Genomic DNA, 18,555 nt, shown 5'->3' on the forward strand with positions numbered 1-18,555 from the left:
GATGTCTCATACAAGCTCTTATTAGAGAGGAGGAATACAATCAGTCATTTTAGAATGCCTGAGAAGAACTTTTTCGTCCTATTGAACCATACAAATTATTCTGACACTGTTTCTACAAAGACTGTAATTGGGAGAAATACAAAGGGACATCAATTTGGTCTTACTGCTTAAAAAAAAAATTTTGAAGCAAATGTGATACAACATTAAGATTTTACAAAGTTCAGTGTTCAATGTTCAATAAATTTTTATCTTTATTCTCTAAATATTTCGTAAGGAAGAAAGTTATGAAACTTTATGAACAATATTAATCTTTTTGGAGAAAAAAATTGACAATATACATTAGAAAGTGCATAATTTGGGCGCCTGGGTGGCTCAGTGGGTTGGGCCGCTGCCTTTGGCTCAGGTCATGATCCCAGGGTCCTGGGATTGAGTTCCTCATTGGGCTCTCTGCTCAGCCAGGAGCCTGCCTCCCCCTCTCTCTCTCTGCCTGCCTCTCTGCCTACCTCTCTGCCTACTAGTGCTCTCTATCAAATACATTTTAAAAATCTTGAAAAAAAAAAGAAAGTGTATAATTTCTCTTTGATCTAGACATCTAAGAAAGTTAAGAAAGAAAGAAGCAGACAGAGACAGAAAGAGAAATCTTTGGAATGTTGTATCCAGAGATATAAATATATCTGCCTATTTTTAACAGCAAATAAAGAGAAACCACCTAAATATCAACATCAGGATTGTGAAACAAAAAATTTTACATTCACCCAAGATGTTAAAACATTCTAAAAACATTAAAAATCATGGAATAGAAGAAGAGAGGAATGGAAAAATCACATCTTATTACAAGTGGAAAATGAGCTATCAGCAGTATAGATAGTATAATTCCATTTTTCAGCAAGAACAAAACAGAGACCTAGAGAATCAAACAGTCTGATCGACATACAGATTTTTTAAAAGGGAAAACACATACACAAAAAATAGGAGTGTGTGCCAAAACTTGCAAATCTAAAGAAGGTTTATAGTCTAGTTAATTGCACAGTGCCAATGTCAAGTTTGGTTTTGATAATGTCCTACTTGTGTAAGATATTATCACTGGGGAGAGCTGAGTGATAGGTACAAACAACTTCTTTGTACTATTTTGTAACTTCTTATGAGTCTATAATTATTACAAAATAAAAATTTGTAAATGAGATTAAAAAGACTGAAGGGAAATATATAAAATATACCAATATATGCACTAAGAATGCATCGAGATACTGAACTACAGTTGATTTTCCATCTATTTCAACTTTCCTGAGTTTACCCAGTTAGAATTGAAAGAAATACTACTTCTTTAGGGAAAAAAAATCATAAATCAATTTTTTGTATTAGTTTCAGAGATAGAATTTAGTGATTCATCAGTTGTATGTAATATCCAGTGATCATGACGTCAAGTGCCGTCCTTGATGCTCATCAAACCTAAATTCTGATCAAAATTAATTGCGAATAAAGCAATGTCAATGAAGAAGCAATGTCAATTCAAACCGAGGTCTCAAACTTAGGCCTTGTGATTATAAAACATCTGCTCTTTTAACTAAACCACGCAATGTGTCATCCAACCTCCCACCTTCTGCTCTCACCAGAACCTCACAGACATAACCATGCTATAGACATAGCTACAAAAATAAATCTGATTTGACTAACTAGATACCATTGAACATAACTCGAAAATTCTATTAGGCCTTTTTTCCCTACTCTTATCTTAAAAATAATCTTTGAATGGTATCATAAACTCTCTCCGTACTTTATCCTTGTCGACCCCCAATATCTTCATAGATATTACATTCATAGGTAAAACATTTTCCATTAACATTTTTATAATTTGAAACTTAACTACAGTGCAGCCTACTCAATTTTCTGAGTTTATTATCTAGCCCCTGCTAGGCCCACTATTTCCCTTTATTCTCTTTGCTGTTACCTGTCTTTTCCTCACCTTCCTTGTATTAGCACCTTTAGCACCTCTAGCAGAAAATAAGAGGCTGTACACATGGATAAAATGAAAACTGGTTGATTCTTTTATCTATGAAAGGATTCATTAGTTAGAAAGCAGCTACTGTTGATCCAAATGTGTGGTTGTATCCTCTAGTTACTCACACCTCAACAATCAAAGGCAATTCAGAGTAGAGCTGACTATAAAATAAAACAAATTCTAATACACCTATTTTCAGAAAATTATTATAGATAGTCCCCATCACTCGGAATTACTCTTTTTAAACAGGAAAATGAAAGCGATCTTATTGCAAGCAACACTTTTTTCCTTTGATGTGTGAAGTTGGGTCTTCAAAGTTACACTCTATCTGGATTCTCATTCAGCACTTGGAATAGTTCCCGGCTTTAGAAGGCATTGGATCAACGTCTGTGGAATGAACAAGAGAAAGGAGGAAAGGATGGCAGGAACAAATGAGTTAATGAATGAATAAGTTCTGAGCCAAAAAAAACTCCACTTTTATAAATATAACAGGCCAACGAACATAGATGTGTGTGTAAATATATGCATATAGGCACCAGGCTTGTTTTTAAATCTATAACACTAGTATCGTGATAGTAAGATGGGATTAACTGGAGGGGAATTAAGATACAGTGAGAAGCTGATACACTCTAAAGTCTAACAGATCTGGTTTTTCATCCCAGATCTGCTACCTGCAGGCCAAGTAAGCATAAGCAAGTTACTGAACCTTCCTTAAATTCTTCTTTAAGAATGTATGTGCTTGATAAATTAACAAACTATGGTAAGGAATATTGTTATTATTACTGTAATAATATATTTTGTATTCTGTAACACTTAAACACACTCACAAACACATACACATAGGTGTGCACACTCACATACAAATACACACAGAGAGAATAAAGTCATCTTCTAGGATTTAAGAGGTTTTGATTGCAAGCATTATTATTTCTATCAGATATAGACTGAAATAATTAGATATTTAATAAGAAAATCTTCCTAATTAAAGGTATTTTTTGCCAGTTATAAATTTAAAAATTAATTCTTTTATAAGTTCATTAAACCTAGATAAGAGAACAATTTATCAAATTAGATCTACCAAGCCTGTAATTACAAATTACACTTCAAACAGCTCTTGAAATATTCAGGTGAAATAATAAAATGTTTACAGTAAACAGTAGAAGTAAACAGCAGTCAGGATTCAGCATTTTAAAACAATAATAAAGCCAATGTCCTGTCTTCTAAAATTCAAGCTCTTAACAGGATATGATCAGCTTTTGTATCAAATAATAATATTAAGATTTGTACCATTATGACAATATCATAAATGTGTCCTAGAAAAATAATATTTTATATTATCTCATTGCTGTCACTTTTTTAATTCTTTTTTAATTGAGGCATAATTGACATACAATATTATATAGGTTTCAGGTATACAATATAATGATTTGACATTTGTATACACTGCAGATAATTATCACAGCAAGTCAAGATATCGTTCATCACCACACTGAGTTACAATTTTTTTTTTCTTTCTTCTTGTGATGAGGACTTTTAAGGTTAACTCTCAGCAATCACCAAATATCCAATACAGTATGATTAAGTATAGTATTCCCATGACATTTATTTTATAGCCTGAAGTTTGTACCTTTTGACCCCTTTTGCCCATTTCACCCAAACCCTTACGATCCCGACTCCAGAAACCACCAGTCTGTTCTCTGTAACTATGAGTCTGGATTTTTGTTTTGTTCGTCTGTTTTTTAGATTCCACATGTAAGTGAGATCATTCAGTATTCATCTTTTACTACTTTTTTTATAATTTTTTAAAAATTATTTTATAAACATATAATGTATTATTAGCCCCAGGGGTACAGGTCTGTGAATCGCCAGGTTTACACACTTCACAGCACTCACCGCAGCACACACCCTCCCCAATGCATCTTTTACTACTTTTAACCAATGATTTTCATTTGATCACTAAAATTTGGTTTATTTCATTAACTTACTGACTACAAAATGACAAATAAATGACAATCTGGTAACGTGATACTGGTCCAGCTCAAAAATCTGAAATTCTTAGAACCTGATATGTGTCAGAGAGACAACTTTTTTGGTCCACGCTCACATGGGGACTTGCTCTGTACCACATAAGTGAAATTATTTACCTCTTTGTAGTATGTGTGTCTTTGGCTTGATGACTGAGTGCCCATGAATTCTGTAAAATAGTCTCTTTTACAACTAAAGATAAATGAGCCAAAGAGAAGCAAAGGGAGCCAGCTGCCTCATCAGGAAACTTAGACCCAAACAGAATGCAAACTGGTACAGCCACTCTGGAAAACAGAACAGAAGTTCCTCAAAAGGTAAAAATAGAACTACCTTAAGACCCAATTACTCCAGTATTAGGTATTTACCCAAATGATACAAAAATACTGATTCAAAGGGATACATGCACCCCAATGTTTATAGCAGCATTATCAACAATACCCAAATTACAGAAAGAGCCCAAATGACCATCAACTGATGAATGAATAATATGGTATATATATATATACAATAGAGTATTACTCAGCTATAAAAAGAATGAAATCTTGCCATCTGCAATGACATGGATGGACCTAGAGAGTATTATGATAGGTGACATAAGCCAGTCAGAGAAAGGACATATACCATATGATTTAACTCATATGTGTAATTTAAGAAACAAAACAAATGAGCATTAGGGTGGCGTGAAGAGAGGCAAACTGCAAAACAGACTCTTTACCATGGAGAACAAACTCAGGGTTATCGGAGGGGAGGTGGGTGGGGGGATGGGTTAAAAAGGTCATGGACATTAAGGAGGGACTTGTGATGAGCACTGGGTGTTGTATACAAGGGATGAATCACTAAATTCTACTCCTGAAACTAAAATTACACTGTATGTTAACTAGATTTTAAATAAAAATTTGCAGAAAAAAATTTCAAACCCTTTGATGCCTTCATAGAAAGAAGATTCATGAATCATTTTGGGTTCTGGTAGGATGGATAATTTAGGTATATCTACCTACAACTTATATAGGAGCCCAGATAGAAGAGAGATTAAAAAAGATAAATCCAGGGGCGCCTGGGTGGCTCAGTGGGTTAAGCCTCTGCCTTCGGCTCAGGTCATGATCTCAGGGTCCTGGGATGGAGCCCTGCATCAGTCTCTCTACTCAGCAGGGACCCAGCTTCCCCCCTCTCTCTGCCTCCCTCTCTGCCTACCTGTGATCTCTCTCTCCCTGTCAAATAAAATCTTAAAAACAACAACAACAAAAAACCTGTATATGAGGTGAAGTTTCAGAGTCAGTGCAGTTGATATACACAAGGTTATGTGCATTTCCCTGGGGATAGAAAGGTGACTGAGACCTGATCGCTGCCCTTCCGTAACCTCGTTATGATTCGTGAAATTACTGGTAAAAGTATCAGTGTGAGCTTATCTAGTAGATGTATAGTGGATGGAGATGAGCGTTGAGTATTCTTTGCCAAACTACCTTAAAGGGAAATAAGATTCAAAATGATGTGCTTATGAGGATAAAAAAATAATGAGTCAAGAACACACGTAAAAGTGGGATCTGGGAAATCAGTGAAGATTTACAATTCCTCTAAAATCAGAGAGTGGAAGATACACAGAAACACAGATGATAAATGAGGAAACGGGAAGCTACACCTCAGATTAGAAATTTTTAGAACTCTTACATAGCTCTCATTCTTTTACCCTCTAGGTCCTGACATCTAAACAGCCACATGATAACCAGACAGAAGTTAGAGTGTAGTTACAACTCATTACAGAAATTGAGCTCCACAGTGTGACCCAACTTGGTTGAAAAATGAAGTCCACCACTATGTGACAAGTCACTTAAATCACTCTGTCCTTTGTTTATACAGCTATAAAAGTGCATTATAACTATACCTATTTCACAAGGTGTTGGCAAGATTTAACGAACACATATATACTTGTAGCATGGGGCCTGAGCCAGAGTACGTGTTCAATAATTAGTTACCTGCCTCTGCATTGCCCTAGCTGCTACTATTATCATTATCATTACTGAGACCTAATACATCAACATGGCAGAAAGGAATAGCTCCAGCATGAGCTAGAGAATAACCACATGTGAGTTCCCTACTACAGACCCTACAAATATCCCAAGTCTTACTGTGGCACACCCCCCAAACACTCAAAAGAAGCATTTAACATTCTTAGATCATTTGTTCCCCGAAGTCTGGCAACATCTATGGAATAACACAGGTCAGTGAAAGCACCCACAGCTCATTGTCCTTGTACTGAATTTCAAAAAATATGACATATTATTGACCAATTGTATATCAATTTATATAAGAGAGAGCTGTATGCGATACGATTCCTGAGAAACTCATCTCTGCCCTCAACGTCAGCCATTTACCAAGGTTTGTCTGTCGCACTAGGCTCAAGAGGAAAAGCAGTGGAAAAAAAACAGGAAAGAATACTGCATATGAATGTGTAAATCAGTAATAAATGCAGTAAATAAAATCAACAAGTTCCATAATTATACACACATAAGAAGTCCAGTATTTTCTTTTATTGAGAGGTTGGAGGAAAGGAGAAGTCTCAAATATTCATACTTACATGAATTAATTAGGCTATTTATCACCATGTTCTAATAAAAGGAGTAGTAAAACATATTGCAAGCAATGAATAATGTGGTCATTATACATTTTCCTTAAGCCAAAAAACCAACAGAGAATTTTTTAGAAGATTGATACTGTTTTCTACTGTCCAGGAAACATTTCCAGAGTAGGTAACAATATAAAGCCTCTCTCTCCCCAACTTTGGGACTGCTGTACACATTTTAAATATTTACCTATAAAACACAACTCATTTTTTCAAAGAGTATCAATCTATTACCCCATATATAATACGAGTATTTTCCAAATGTTTCTAAGAATTAGATGCAGGTGTTTTTAATTACTTTCAGTGGCTTCAGTGGAGAAGAGATAAGAAAAGCTAAAATTAACTCTTAGTAAAGAAACACTATAATGTAGTTTTTATTTATTTATGTATTTATTAGAGCACACACGTGCGGGGGGAGGGTGGGTGAGGGGCAGAGGGAGAGGGAGAGAGAGAGAATCTTAAGCAGCCTCCATGCCCAGTGCCACCATGATGTGGGGCTCGATCTCACAATCCTGAAATCACGACCTGTGCTGAAATCAAGAGTCTGGCACTTAGCTGACTGAGCCAGCCAGGTGCTCTTATATGTAATATTTAGATGGAGTATAGAAGCTAATTTCAGACCGCCTGGATTCAAATCATAGATCTGCTACTTACTTGTTTTATAAGTTTAGGCAAGTTTCTTAAACTGTCCGTATCTCCATCTCCACACCCATTAAATCAGAATAAAAACTGACCCTATCCCACAGGGTGGTTATAAATATTAAATAAATTATAGCACTCAGTATTGTACCTGGCTCACAACATGGACACAAAAAAGCCTACCTGCTTTTACTACATGCTGGACACTATGTACACCAGCAACACAATCATTCCAACAATCCTATAAAGTTATAATTATTGCCCTCTCAATCAGTAAGGATAGGCTGGATTACACTACAGTAACAACTGCAAATTCTCTGTGACTTGCAAAAATAAAAGTTTATTTCGTACTCATGCAAATTCACTGTGGGTTCAAGTGGACTCCCCAGATCTGCTATTAATGCATTTCTGCTCCACAATGCAGATGGCTTGTAGCCCACATGTGTTTCACAATAGCCATTGCAAGCCAGAGGGCTGAGGAAGGAAGCTTTTGCAAATAAAGGCTTCACTCTGAAGTGACACACCTTCCTCCTCTCACTGCATTAGCCAAAGCTAACCACATAACTCCGTGTATATGGGGACATCCGATCCTTTGGCATGCCTGACCTAGAGGAGAACAGATACTGTTGAACAATAATACCCATCACAGACCAATTTTATAAATTCTGCCATTTTACAATTATTTGGGCAAAAGCACTGTTCAAGGAGTGGAGACGGAATTTTAACCCAGGAATCAATTTGTTTTCTCCACTGATAATGATCCTGGACTTTTTATTCGCCTACCCACCAAAATAATATAACTAACAAACTCCCATTGGTAACTGGCAAACATCATTTGGCCTTGATGAAGGAGGCGAGTTGGGAGGAAGGCAAAGTCAGGGCATTTGTGGTTTAGAAAAGCACTTAACTCTCAATTGAGAATCAATAAAACTCTATGAAAATAAGAAAAACTGTGGAGAGAAAGCAAAGTTAGATTAGTATAAAAGTAGACTTTTCTAAGCTCCAATGCTTTTGCTTCTATTTATTTAGCAAATAATCTATAATACTGACCCTATGCCCCTTTGACTACTACCTTACCAATTTTTTTTACAAACATCTGTACTGCTCATGTCTACAACAGATACTGAGCATTCATTTTTTTTTTTTAATCTTCCCAAAGTTCTTTAACTTAAGTGAGCCATCCACTTAGGAGAGATGTCTTGAAAGATTATACTTGGGAAATGTTTTTATTCTGATATCAAAACCTAGGTAGAAGGTATTCCTGTTGTCCAGAGTTAGCTCTTAAGTCAAAGACCCATAAAATCTAACTGCTTTTCTCTCACTTAGAAACATTTATATTTTAAATCAGTAAAATTCACTATTTACTGAAAGTCACAAATTAAGTTCTACCCTCTCTAAGCTACAATTTGAGAGAGCTTATTTATTTATTTATTTTTAGCTATTTTAAGATTTTCAACTGGACTACTTCAAACTCAAAAAAAAATTTTTTTTTGAAGATTTTATTTATTTATTTGAGAAAGAGAGAATGAGCGAGCAAGAGAGAGCAAGCTAGTGAGCGTAGGGAGAGGGGAGCAGAGGGAGAGGGAGAAGCCAACTCCTGCTAAGCAGGGAGCCTCTGAGGGCTCAATCCCAGGACTCTAGGATCATGACCAGAGCCCAAGGCAGATGCTTAAACAACTGAGCCACCCAGGTACCCCGAAATTCAAAATTCTTAAACTTTAACTTTCCTGGATATCATAATACTCCTCCTAGATTACACTGGGGAAATAAGTCAGAGAGAGTCAATTATCATATGGTTTCACTTACTTGTGGAGCATAAGGAATAACATGGAGGACATTAGGAGAAGGAAAGGAAAAGTGAGTTGGGGGAAATCGGAGGGGGAGACAAACCCTGTGAGACTGCGGACTCTGAGGTGGTGGGATGGGTGAGTCTGGTGGTGGGTATTATGGAGGGCACGTATTGCATGGAGCACTGGGTGTGGTACATAAACAATGAATTCTGGAACACTGAAAAAAATAAAATAAAATTAAGATGTTAAAAAAAAAAAAAGAATATTACTCCTCCTTTCTATGCACTATCTTTTTACCTCATTTGGCCATAATTCCAACAAAAGCAAATAAAATTAACCTCTTTTATAGGAAGTTCTCTATCTCCATGGTTTAGATAAACGATTTGAATTGCACATTCAGATGTGCTTCTAAAATTGTAATTTAAAGAGGTTATTAGATTCATATATTGTCACAAAGATTCATCAGCCTCCTACATATTTCTCTTGCACATGTCACACCACCGTGGAAAGCAATGAGTTGCTGCTGTTGCTTATGAAAGTAGAATTCTTAAAAAGAGAGAGAGAAAAAAAAGAAGGAAAACAAGGAGTAGCAGCAGATACAATACCTTGAACCACTGGATTTTTTTTTTTCCTCACCTAATAGTATATGGCAAAGGAGAAGTAAGCCACCTTCAGGAGGTGCTTGCTCAGAGTGGCTTTTCCCATGCACCTGGTACTTGATCCAGTCACAGCTGATTGAATTTCCATTGTTCATTGATTGTGCCATTTGTCAGGCAATCCATGCTTGCTTATATAATTGCAGCATTCCTGTAGTTCACTCTGTCCTCGAGGGTCAGCAGCATGACAGACTGAGAAAATGAGATACGGCACGGCGTCAAGCTGCTGACCTTCAGAATATAAAATAAGGCCCATCTTTTAAAATTGGGCTTTCTCGATAGAGGGTTTTTCCGCGGGACTGTATTTCTAACAGGCCATTTTTCATGTCGACCATGTACCTTCTTAAAATATGTTTTGTATTTATAGGAAAATGACAATTTAAATTTTAAATATGCCTGTACTGTGCACGATATTATGAATAAATTCATTTCATTTAGAGTTTGTCAAAAGGGGACAAATTTTTCATCTTTAGGTAAGGCTCTCACCTTCAAACCAGAATTAAACATCATTTTAATAAACTCTGATAAATATGAAGGAAAATTCAAAGAATCTCAATAAGTTAAAAAAAAAAAAAGATTAAATTTCCCAAATAGTTTAATGTGGCTGACTGATGGATTGCCAAAGCACCAAAATTCATTAGGGAAATTAAATTACTTTCCAGTTATATAAAATTCACATTATATTGTCCATATTTGTTTTCCTTGGAAACAAAGTCAAACTCACAGAAGAGTTGGAAATACGAGATAAAGAACTTTTTCCTCCTCTGAACCACTTACTTATACAATGCCTAATAACTCAAGAATAATTAAGTAAAGCAACGACTATTATTTCATCCCTTTTCAACGGCCTCCTTATCTTCCCTGTAAACTCGCAATGAAATGTGTAACTATCTAGAGAAGTAGAACTGTGACAGTATATAACAAGAACAGACAGACTGGCTGAGTAGCTCTTTATTTCATCGTTTAGACTTTTCCGTGGAGTTTCCTCCAGGAACTTCTAGCACCTAAACAAAAGAAAGATAAGAAACCACACAAAGCTGCAAAAACAGGGAGGCCTGTTGATGAGGAATGGGTTTCAAAATAAGCAAAATTCCCTTCATTCCTATGTCACAGATTTCTTCACTTCTGCCTTTAAACACGGGTTTCTCCTAAAAGGGGAGGAAGGAAAAGTAAAGAGAGGGAGGAAAGTATCTCATAGCTCAGGTGCATCTACATGCTGTCATTCTGTCTCCCCTTACTGTCTCTAATTCCTCCATGGAATGTTCCACCCACCGTCAGCTCAATCTGTAATGCACTGTTCCTGGTCTCGCCTCTGTCCCTCCATTCACATCACATTATGAAAAGTCCCTGAGGATTTCTGAATCAAAATTGCTCTTTCACACCTCCGTTGCCTTCAAACATCTCTAGAGCCCTTAACCTCTACTGATGGTCCTTCTTTTATCTGTTCCCTTCTTAATACTCCAGGACACTGAAATATCGTGCTCTTCCTTCTCCTACTTCTTTGACCAAGGTCCCATCCACTCTTGCAAGGTATTTTTTTCCTACTTGTCTCCAAAGTTTAGTTTTTAGTATGTTCCTTTTCCTCTCTCTCCCTCCACCCCCATCTCCACTCAACATTCATCAGGCTTTAACTTTACATCTTTTCAACTTAGAGTCGAGTCTATAGTCGTACATCAAGCCCCCCCCCAGGTTTCAGCCAATGAACTTTCATTTCACAATCAATTCCCCAACCTGGAGATCTGACTCACATTCTTGCCATTACCATAACCTCCTTCCTTCCCTGAACCCCACTTTCAAGCGGTCACAATGTCACATTTAGCCTGGGGATAGGAGTTACTCAGTTCTGGGCAAGTGCTGCCCATTGCTAGTGGATGTTCCACTTTTTTGTCAAAAGAAGACCAAAAATTGAATTGATACCAGAAATGTGGATTTTAGGTGAAATCTTCCAATGTTTAAATACTGAGAACTACTTAAATAAACAAAAACTCAACATCTGGCTCAAACAAAACCCACTTGTAGGCTTAGAGTCAGATTGTGACCTGACCAAGAAGTGAAGACAAAACCTTTTGCTTCCTATTCCAAGATTTCTGAAACCATCCTGAAACTACCTTCTGAATTTGAGTGCAGCAGTGCCCCCCCCCCTTAACTGTGGTTTCACTTTGCTGTTTTCAGTTACCTGGGGTCAAACTCAGCCCAACACTTGTTACAGTGTCTATGTCCTTCATCTCACTTGATCTTATCACGTAGGCATTTTATCACAAGAAGAAGAAAGATGAGTACAGTACAATAAGATATTATGAGAGAAAGAGACCACATTTACATAATGTTTATTACAGTGTATTATAACTGTTCTATTTAATGAGTTGCTGTTAATCTCGTATTGTACCTAGTTTATAAATTAAATTGTATGATAAGTACGTATATATAGAAAAAAACAGTTTATGAAGCTTCAATTCTATCCATGGTTTCACACATCCTCTGAGGTCTTTGACTGTATCCCCCATGGGTAAGGGAGACTACTGTACCAGTAACTCAAAATATCTTCTACAAGCCAACTGTCCTCCCATACATAAGCACACTTGATATTTTCTAACCTCTATGCCTTTGTCATGTTTGCTCCCCACACAAAAATATTTTTCTTCTAAACTCCTATCTTAAGATCCAGTTTGAATGTTACCATATCTTTGAAAACCTCCCAGATCTTATTTCAAAGACATTAATACCCAGTATTGTGTGTCAGGCACAGCTCCAAGCATTTTACAAGTCCCTCCCTACACCCATATAATCCTAAAAATTAATCAAAAAAAAATCCTGATACTATCCTGATATCCCCATATAACCCTAAAAAAAATTCTGATGCTGTCATCATTCTCATTTTACAAATAAGGATATTGAAGCTTGCTCAAGGTCAGTGGCAGAACTGGGGTTGAACTCACACCCATCTTTTTCAAGTACAGAAAGAAAAGTAGTAAATTCATGTTCTGGTCATCCATGAATATATGGCATGTTATGTACCAGGAAAAAAATGTAAAATTCCATAACATGACTCACAAGACCATTTACCATATGGCTCTCTTCTTCCATTTCTTTATAATTTCTCCTGTCATTCCCTAAGCCCCAGCCACATTAGCTTTCTTTCAGTTTCTACAATCTACTGAGCTACTTCATACCTCACAGCCTTTGCATATGCTGTGCTCTTTGCCTGGAATGTTCCTCCCCGCGTTTCATGTCTTATCTCTCTACTCACTGGGATCTCCGTATAAACATCATTTCCTCAAGACTCCTTCCACGATCCTTCTAGAGAAGACTATGGTACATCCACCACTAACCACTGTATTTCATAATATCTATTGCAATTCTAAATAAACAACTTTGTGATAATTTTTTTAATGTATGTCTCCTCTGCTGCTATGTGGTAGGTTCCTTCACTATCTCCTCCATCATTTTCTCTGTAGTATCCACACAATAAGTGAATGATTGATGTCTTTAACTCTTATGGAACATTTGAAGACTTAGAAGAATTAAACAACTTTTACCTTATAGCTAGTAAGGAACTGAGATCTTGCATGTTGAAAAACCTACACACTTTCCATTATAGACAGGTTAACCAAGCTGAAATCATTTTCTAGTAATCCGCATTTAGTTGGGAGCCTTTCCTTTTCAGCTTTAGTCACAGTTATTACATATTAAATTCTAAATCAAATAGTATAGGACAGTCTTCTCATGGAATGTTGTTTAAATAAAAAGAAGCAAAAATGGGTTGCAATGCTTTCAGAAAAGAATAAAGTGATGACCTAGACAGAAGAGTCAACCACAAAGTACGACACAAAAGTGGACTGCCTAATCTTTACTTCAGAGAGTGGCAGCTGGATTTCTATTTCAGGCTAGGCAGCAGGATATCTAATGCAGGAGGAGAAAATAACCCAAACAACCATTTCCTTGTTCAGGATTAGAGAAACTACTCGGAATTCTAATTGCTTCACCTTTGACTGCAGTTTTCACTAAAGTTCCTAAAATAGACACTGCAGTATCCCCAAAAGCCAGATATCAAGAATGTGAATTAATCACCAAACTGTAACAAAAGGTGGTTCTTCCCAACTTCCTAGAGCACCTACATGTAACTGGGATTTATCTTTCAGAGATCTCAGAGATTACGGTACCTGAAATGTATGTTGCAGGGCTATTCACTTCAATGGAAAGTCCCTTCAGTTTATCACCCTTAAGGATTTCTATTCCATGTTCATACTCCTGCGTATGTAAACTGCTATGGGATAGTTAGTTTATGCCACTGTGAAAGCTCGCATGCGTTACTATTTATGTGTTGGAGCTTTTGATAGGTCTACAGATGCTGAGTGGAGTTTACTTTCAAGAAAAACAGACAAGATAATAAGGAAGACAGAGAAGTCAAAGGGCACCAGAGATCTTGATTCCAGGTAAGGCAGCTCCGTCTAGAAGAAGAAAGCTGTAGCAACCTCTCCTCAGTTTACTGAAAGATTTGGCTGTCCACATCTCCATTACCCAGCTCCCAGTGACGCAGAAAATAAGCAAGTCTCTTTCACATCAAATTATGCTTATATCCCCTTACCACCTCCCAAAGACATACAGAAGCAAAAATCATCGCATCTACGTACTCTGTTACTTTAACTAACATTTTTTAAAACTCGTACGTCAGCTCTACCCTAGATCCTAGGGATATAAAGACAAAAAAAGAGAGACATTCATCCTGCCCTTGAATTTAGCTTTATAGATAACTGTTAACCCATGAGGAATATCTGCAAATATGTGTCCAACACAGTAATGGATTCTATTTGAAACTGAAAGCGCTTATTGAAGTTTAAGATTAGATATATGGTCTCCTACCTTCATTTTCCTACCTAATTCTTCTCTGCCAACCAAAATTCTCAGTAAAATCCAATCACACTGCTAAAATAAATACGGACACACAGACTTATCTTTATGCACCTTGATCTTTTGGGTTGCTATAAAACAGGTATGGCCACGTGATTCCAAGAGTACAAAGATGAAGAGTTCAGATACAGTATTATCAAATGTTAGTTATTTAAAATGCATTGAATTTTTGAAACGAAGACCCTTTGGTAAAAATGTCATTAAAGACATTCAATGCAGGAGCGCCTGGGTGGCTCAGTGGGTTAAAGCCTCTGCCTTCAGCTCAGGTCATGATTCCAGGGTCCTGGGATGGAGCCCCACATCGGGCTCTCTGCTTAGCGGGGAGCCTGCTTCCTCCTCTCTCTCTGCCTGCCTCTCTGCCTACTTGTGATCTCTGTCTGTCAAATAAATAAATAAAAATCTTTAAAAAAAATCAATGCAGATAATTTTAGAAAATTTAGGCAAGCAATTAGAGATTAAGAAGAAAAAAGTTAGAAAGAAAATCTCCAGGTTAAGAACGCATAGATGGCTCAGTAGGTTAAGTGGCTGCTTTTGGCTCGTCATGATCTCAGCGTCCTAGGATCCAGTGGCACATGGGCTCCCCGCTCAGCAAAGGAGTCTGCTTCTCCCACTCCCCCTGCTTTTCTCCACCACTTGTGCTATCTCTACTTCTCACAAATAAATGAACAAATAAAATATTTTTTAAAAAAATCTCCAGGTCTAAAATACCTATTTGATGAACCTTTGACTTCCACATTCTCTGCACTCACTCGGGTCCCTGTCAACCCCAACCAACCCTCTAGAAACTTCTGCTTTTCCTTCCATTGTCACTGCTACTGCCTTATATATGGCCTTCATTTGTTTTTACTTGGAATACCCATGACTTCTTCCTTTTTTTTTTTCCCCCATGACTTCTTAATTAACTTCTCTTCACATGGTTTTGGGGGAGGGGGTGGTTACATAAACCATTTTCAGTACCATACTTTCTAACAGATATATAGACACACAACTTTGAGAATACACTCTTAGGAAAGACCATGATTTTTGTTTTGATCTAAGAAACACAAGGAGAGTTTTCTCCTCCCGAAATAACTATGGTATAAGAGTGCAAAGATAGCTAGCTACTCTTCCTCCAAAATTTTTAAAATCTATTTCATCCAAGACATGGTCTTAATTCTTTACCCATTTAATCCTCATACTATTACCACATTTATATATGAGAACACTGAAGCAGAGAGATTAAGTAACTCAGCTGTGAACACACAGCCAGTAACTGGGAGACCCAGAACTCAGACCCAGTATTCTGGCTCCACAGAATATGCTCTTAGTCGTCATGGGTCATCATGACTTACATATATACACACACATATGACATATACACACATATGTGTGTATATGGTTATGTGTACTATATTATGTCTACATATATACATATATGTACACATATATGTATGTATAGACATATAGACATAGACATATAAATACACATGGTGCTTCGATCACTGTCAGGCATGTCCAAGAGGGTTAGTCAAACACTACTGAAAAAATTAAACCAGAAGAGAAAAGGTGCTCAGATTCTAAAGGGAAAACTATGTAAACTGTTCCAAACAATGAAGGGGGGCATGAAGACAATACAGAACAGGGTCTGGTTGGCTTGCCTTTGTCCATTTCAACAAGGAGACATTTGTCAAATCCAAACCTGTCATTTCCCCAATCCCACTGCTGGGAATTTGGAAATTTGGGAAACCCCACTACAATGTTTCTCAAACTTTTACAGGAAACACCTCTCTCTAATGGCCAGCAGATGAGAGCAGCCACATTCCTATTAGGCACATAGCTGAACAAGCAGCCACAATTCCAGTTTTCATAGACTGTGTGCCACACCCTTACTATTCTGACAAGTCTGGCATTTATTCTACAATGTATCTCTGTTTGGTTGTGATGTAAAAATAATGTTTATAGCTGCTTATAGTTGCAACTCTAGACTATATATATATATATATATATATATTCCTACCATGATTTCTAGCACCACCTGGCCTATATGTGCATAATTCTGGAGTACCTCATATTGTGCCTTCATATAGACAATAGGGCTATGGATCTAATCTAAGCTGGCTCACAAGCCCTCCTCCCACCTCTCCAGCCAACACAACAATTTGCAACCACAGTAACAGTCAAATTTCAGCCTGTTTTCCAAACCCTGGTCTTTAATAATTAGATCCTTGTCCACCTTGAGAAGATAGACCCATCCTTCCAAACCCTAGTTAGGCGTGATTTTACTGAAGTCTTTCCTCATTTAAATCTCCTCCTCCCTGCAGTGTGTGGATACTTGGCAATACTTGCCTCGTTTATCCCACTGTTCCCATTAGTCTCCGTGGCTGTCTCCCATACTGGACAGTGCTGTCCCTGGGGCCAGACCCTTGTTTTAGTCGTGTAATATCGTCAGTGCCAAGCAGAGCCCTGCAATGCCAGTAAATCTCTGGGCTATAGGAAACTGGGCTCATAACAAGTAACCCAACCCCTCAAGAGACGGCAAAAGAGTTGACTATAAAATTTAAATTAAACACAAATCGCAAGATCTGAGCACATCTCCAGTCCTGAATTTCTCTCTTAACAGTGCCAGGTTCCCCGCGAAGGGGTCGTCGGGCCCGGTCGCCCAAAAAGTCGTGAGAGATCTGGCTTGGCGAAGGAGTCACTCACCAACTCGTGGAAGGGGGGTATCTGTTCTCCAGCGTTTTGGTCCAGGGCTTGTACCAGCTGATCTGCTCGGCCGCTTTGCCCCAGAACCTCTCGGGGTCGGCCACCGAGGCCGCGAAGTGGGTCTTGTACTCGCCGCCACCGCCGGCCGTCGACAGCGCTCGGCAGCCCCGGCCCCCGAGAGCGCCCCGAGGGCCGGGGGTCACGTACGCTCTGCGGGCCGGGCCGGCCCCCCGCACCGCCACGGACCCGGGCAGGGACCCCCCGAGTCCCCCGGCGCCGGTGACTTTGCGACACTGCAACCAAGACGGCTTCATCGCCGCCGGTCGGGCCCCCCCAGCTGGCCGCGCTGCCCGAGGTCCCGGAGTGCACTCGGCAGACGGCAGCTGGGGCGCTCCCGACTTCCCAAAGCCGGCGGGGAGCGTGCGGGAGGCGGGGGCAGCTCCGGAGCCGAGTGCGGGGCGCTGGAGTTTGGCAGGAGCACTAGAGCTGCAGGCAAAAGCCGACCTGGAGCGTCGGGGAAGCAACAGGCTGGAGTCGGGGCTGGGGGGTGGGAGGCAGGGGCCGGGGCCACCACGGGAGAAACCCAGCTCCTGCGTGCGCCCCCAGCGCCGCAGCTCCCGCACGGAAAGCGCCCTGGAGCTGCAGAACCTCCTCCCTTCTCCCACACGCCAGTGGCCCCCGCGGGAGGCCGACGCACCGATCTCGTTTTCAACAAACAAGTTTTCAAACAAACAAGTTGTGCGCAGCTCCTCTGACTCATCTGTGCAGAGCCAGCTGGTGGAGGCGTACCCTGCGGCGGAAACCAACACCCCTGGGCTCCGCAGCAAGGCTCCAGACAGTGCACACGTTTCCTTTGTTTTTAAAACTCAGCGAAGTCCCTCGTTACTAAAAACACCGGCGGCTCCAGGGCAAGGGCTGCTCCAGGATTTCCCGGCAGCTGAGAGGGTAGGAGGAGTGGAGAAAGGTTGCGCTGGAGTGGGTAGTAGTTTGAGGGAGTGATTGACCCGCCACTGGGGACGGCAATAGCCTTAGGGTCCGGATTTACCAGCTGCCAGGTTTGCCCCAAGGGACTTGTTGCATTTCTTCCCTTCCAGTTTGCCTCTTTGGAGTTTCTGTGGGCCTTTTCTTTATGGGGGGAGGGAGCCAAACGGAGGAGCTAAGTTAAGATAAAGTGAATCAAACAACAGAGGAAGAGGAAGCTGGGGAAAATTAAAAGAGAAAGAGTGTAAATTACTATCT

General features: G+C 39.1%; 1 protein-coding gene across 1 annotated transcript in view; it reads right to left on the minus strand.

Moving 5' to 3' along the window:
* Nucleotides 1-17,645, minus strand: part of ACSS3 (acyl-CoA synthetase short chain family member 3) — a 149,802-nt gene extending 132,157 nt beyond the window's left edge. The window contains exon 1 of the mRNA XM_032854687.1: nt 17,317-17,645. Within this exon, the coding sequence (XP_032710578.1) occupies nt 17,317-17,630 (314 nt within the window). The 5' untranslated portion in view covers nt 17,631-17,645. The remainder of the gene's footprint in view (nt 1-17,316) is intronic.
* Nucleotides 17,646-18,555: the final 910 nt, after the last annotated feature.

Source organism: Lontra canadensis, unplaced genomic scaffold, assembly GCF_010015895.1.
Source record: "Lontra canadensis isolate GAN:19392208 unplaced genomic scaffold, GSC_riverotter_1.0 scaffold9, whole genome shotgun sequence".
Classification (NCBI taxonomy): Eukaryota; Metazoa; Chordata; class Mammalia; order Carnivora; family Mustelidae; genus Lontra; species Lontra canadensis.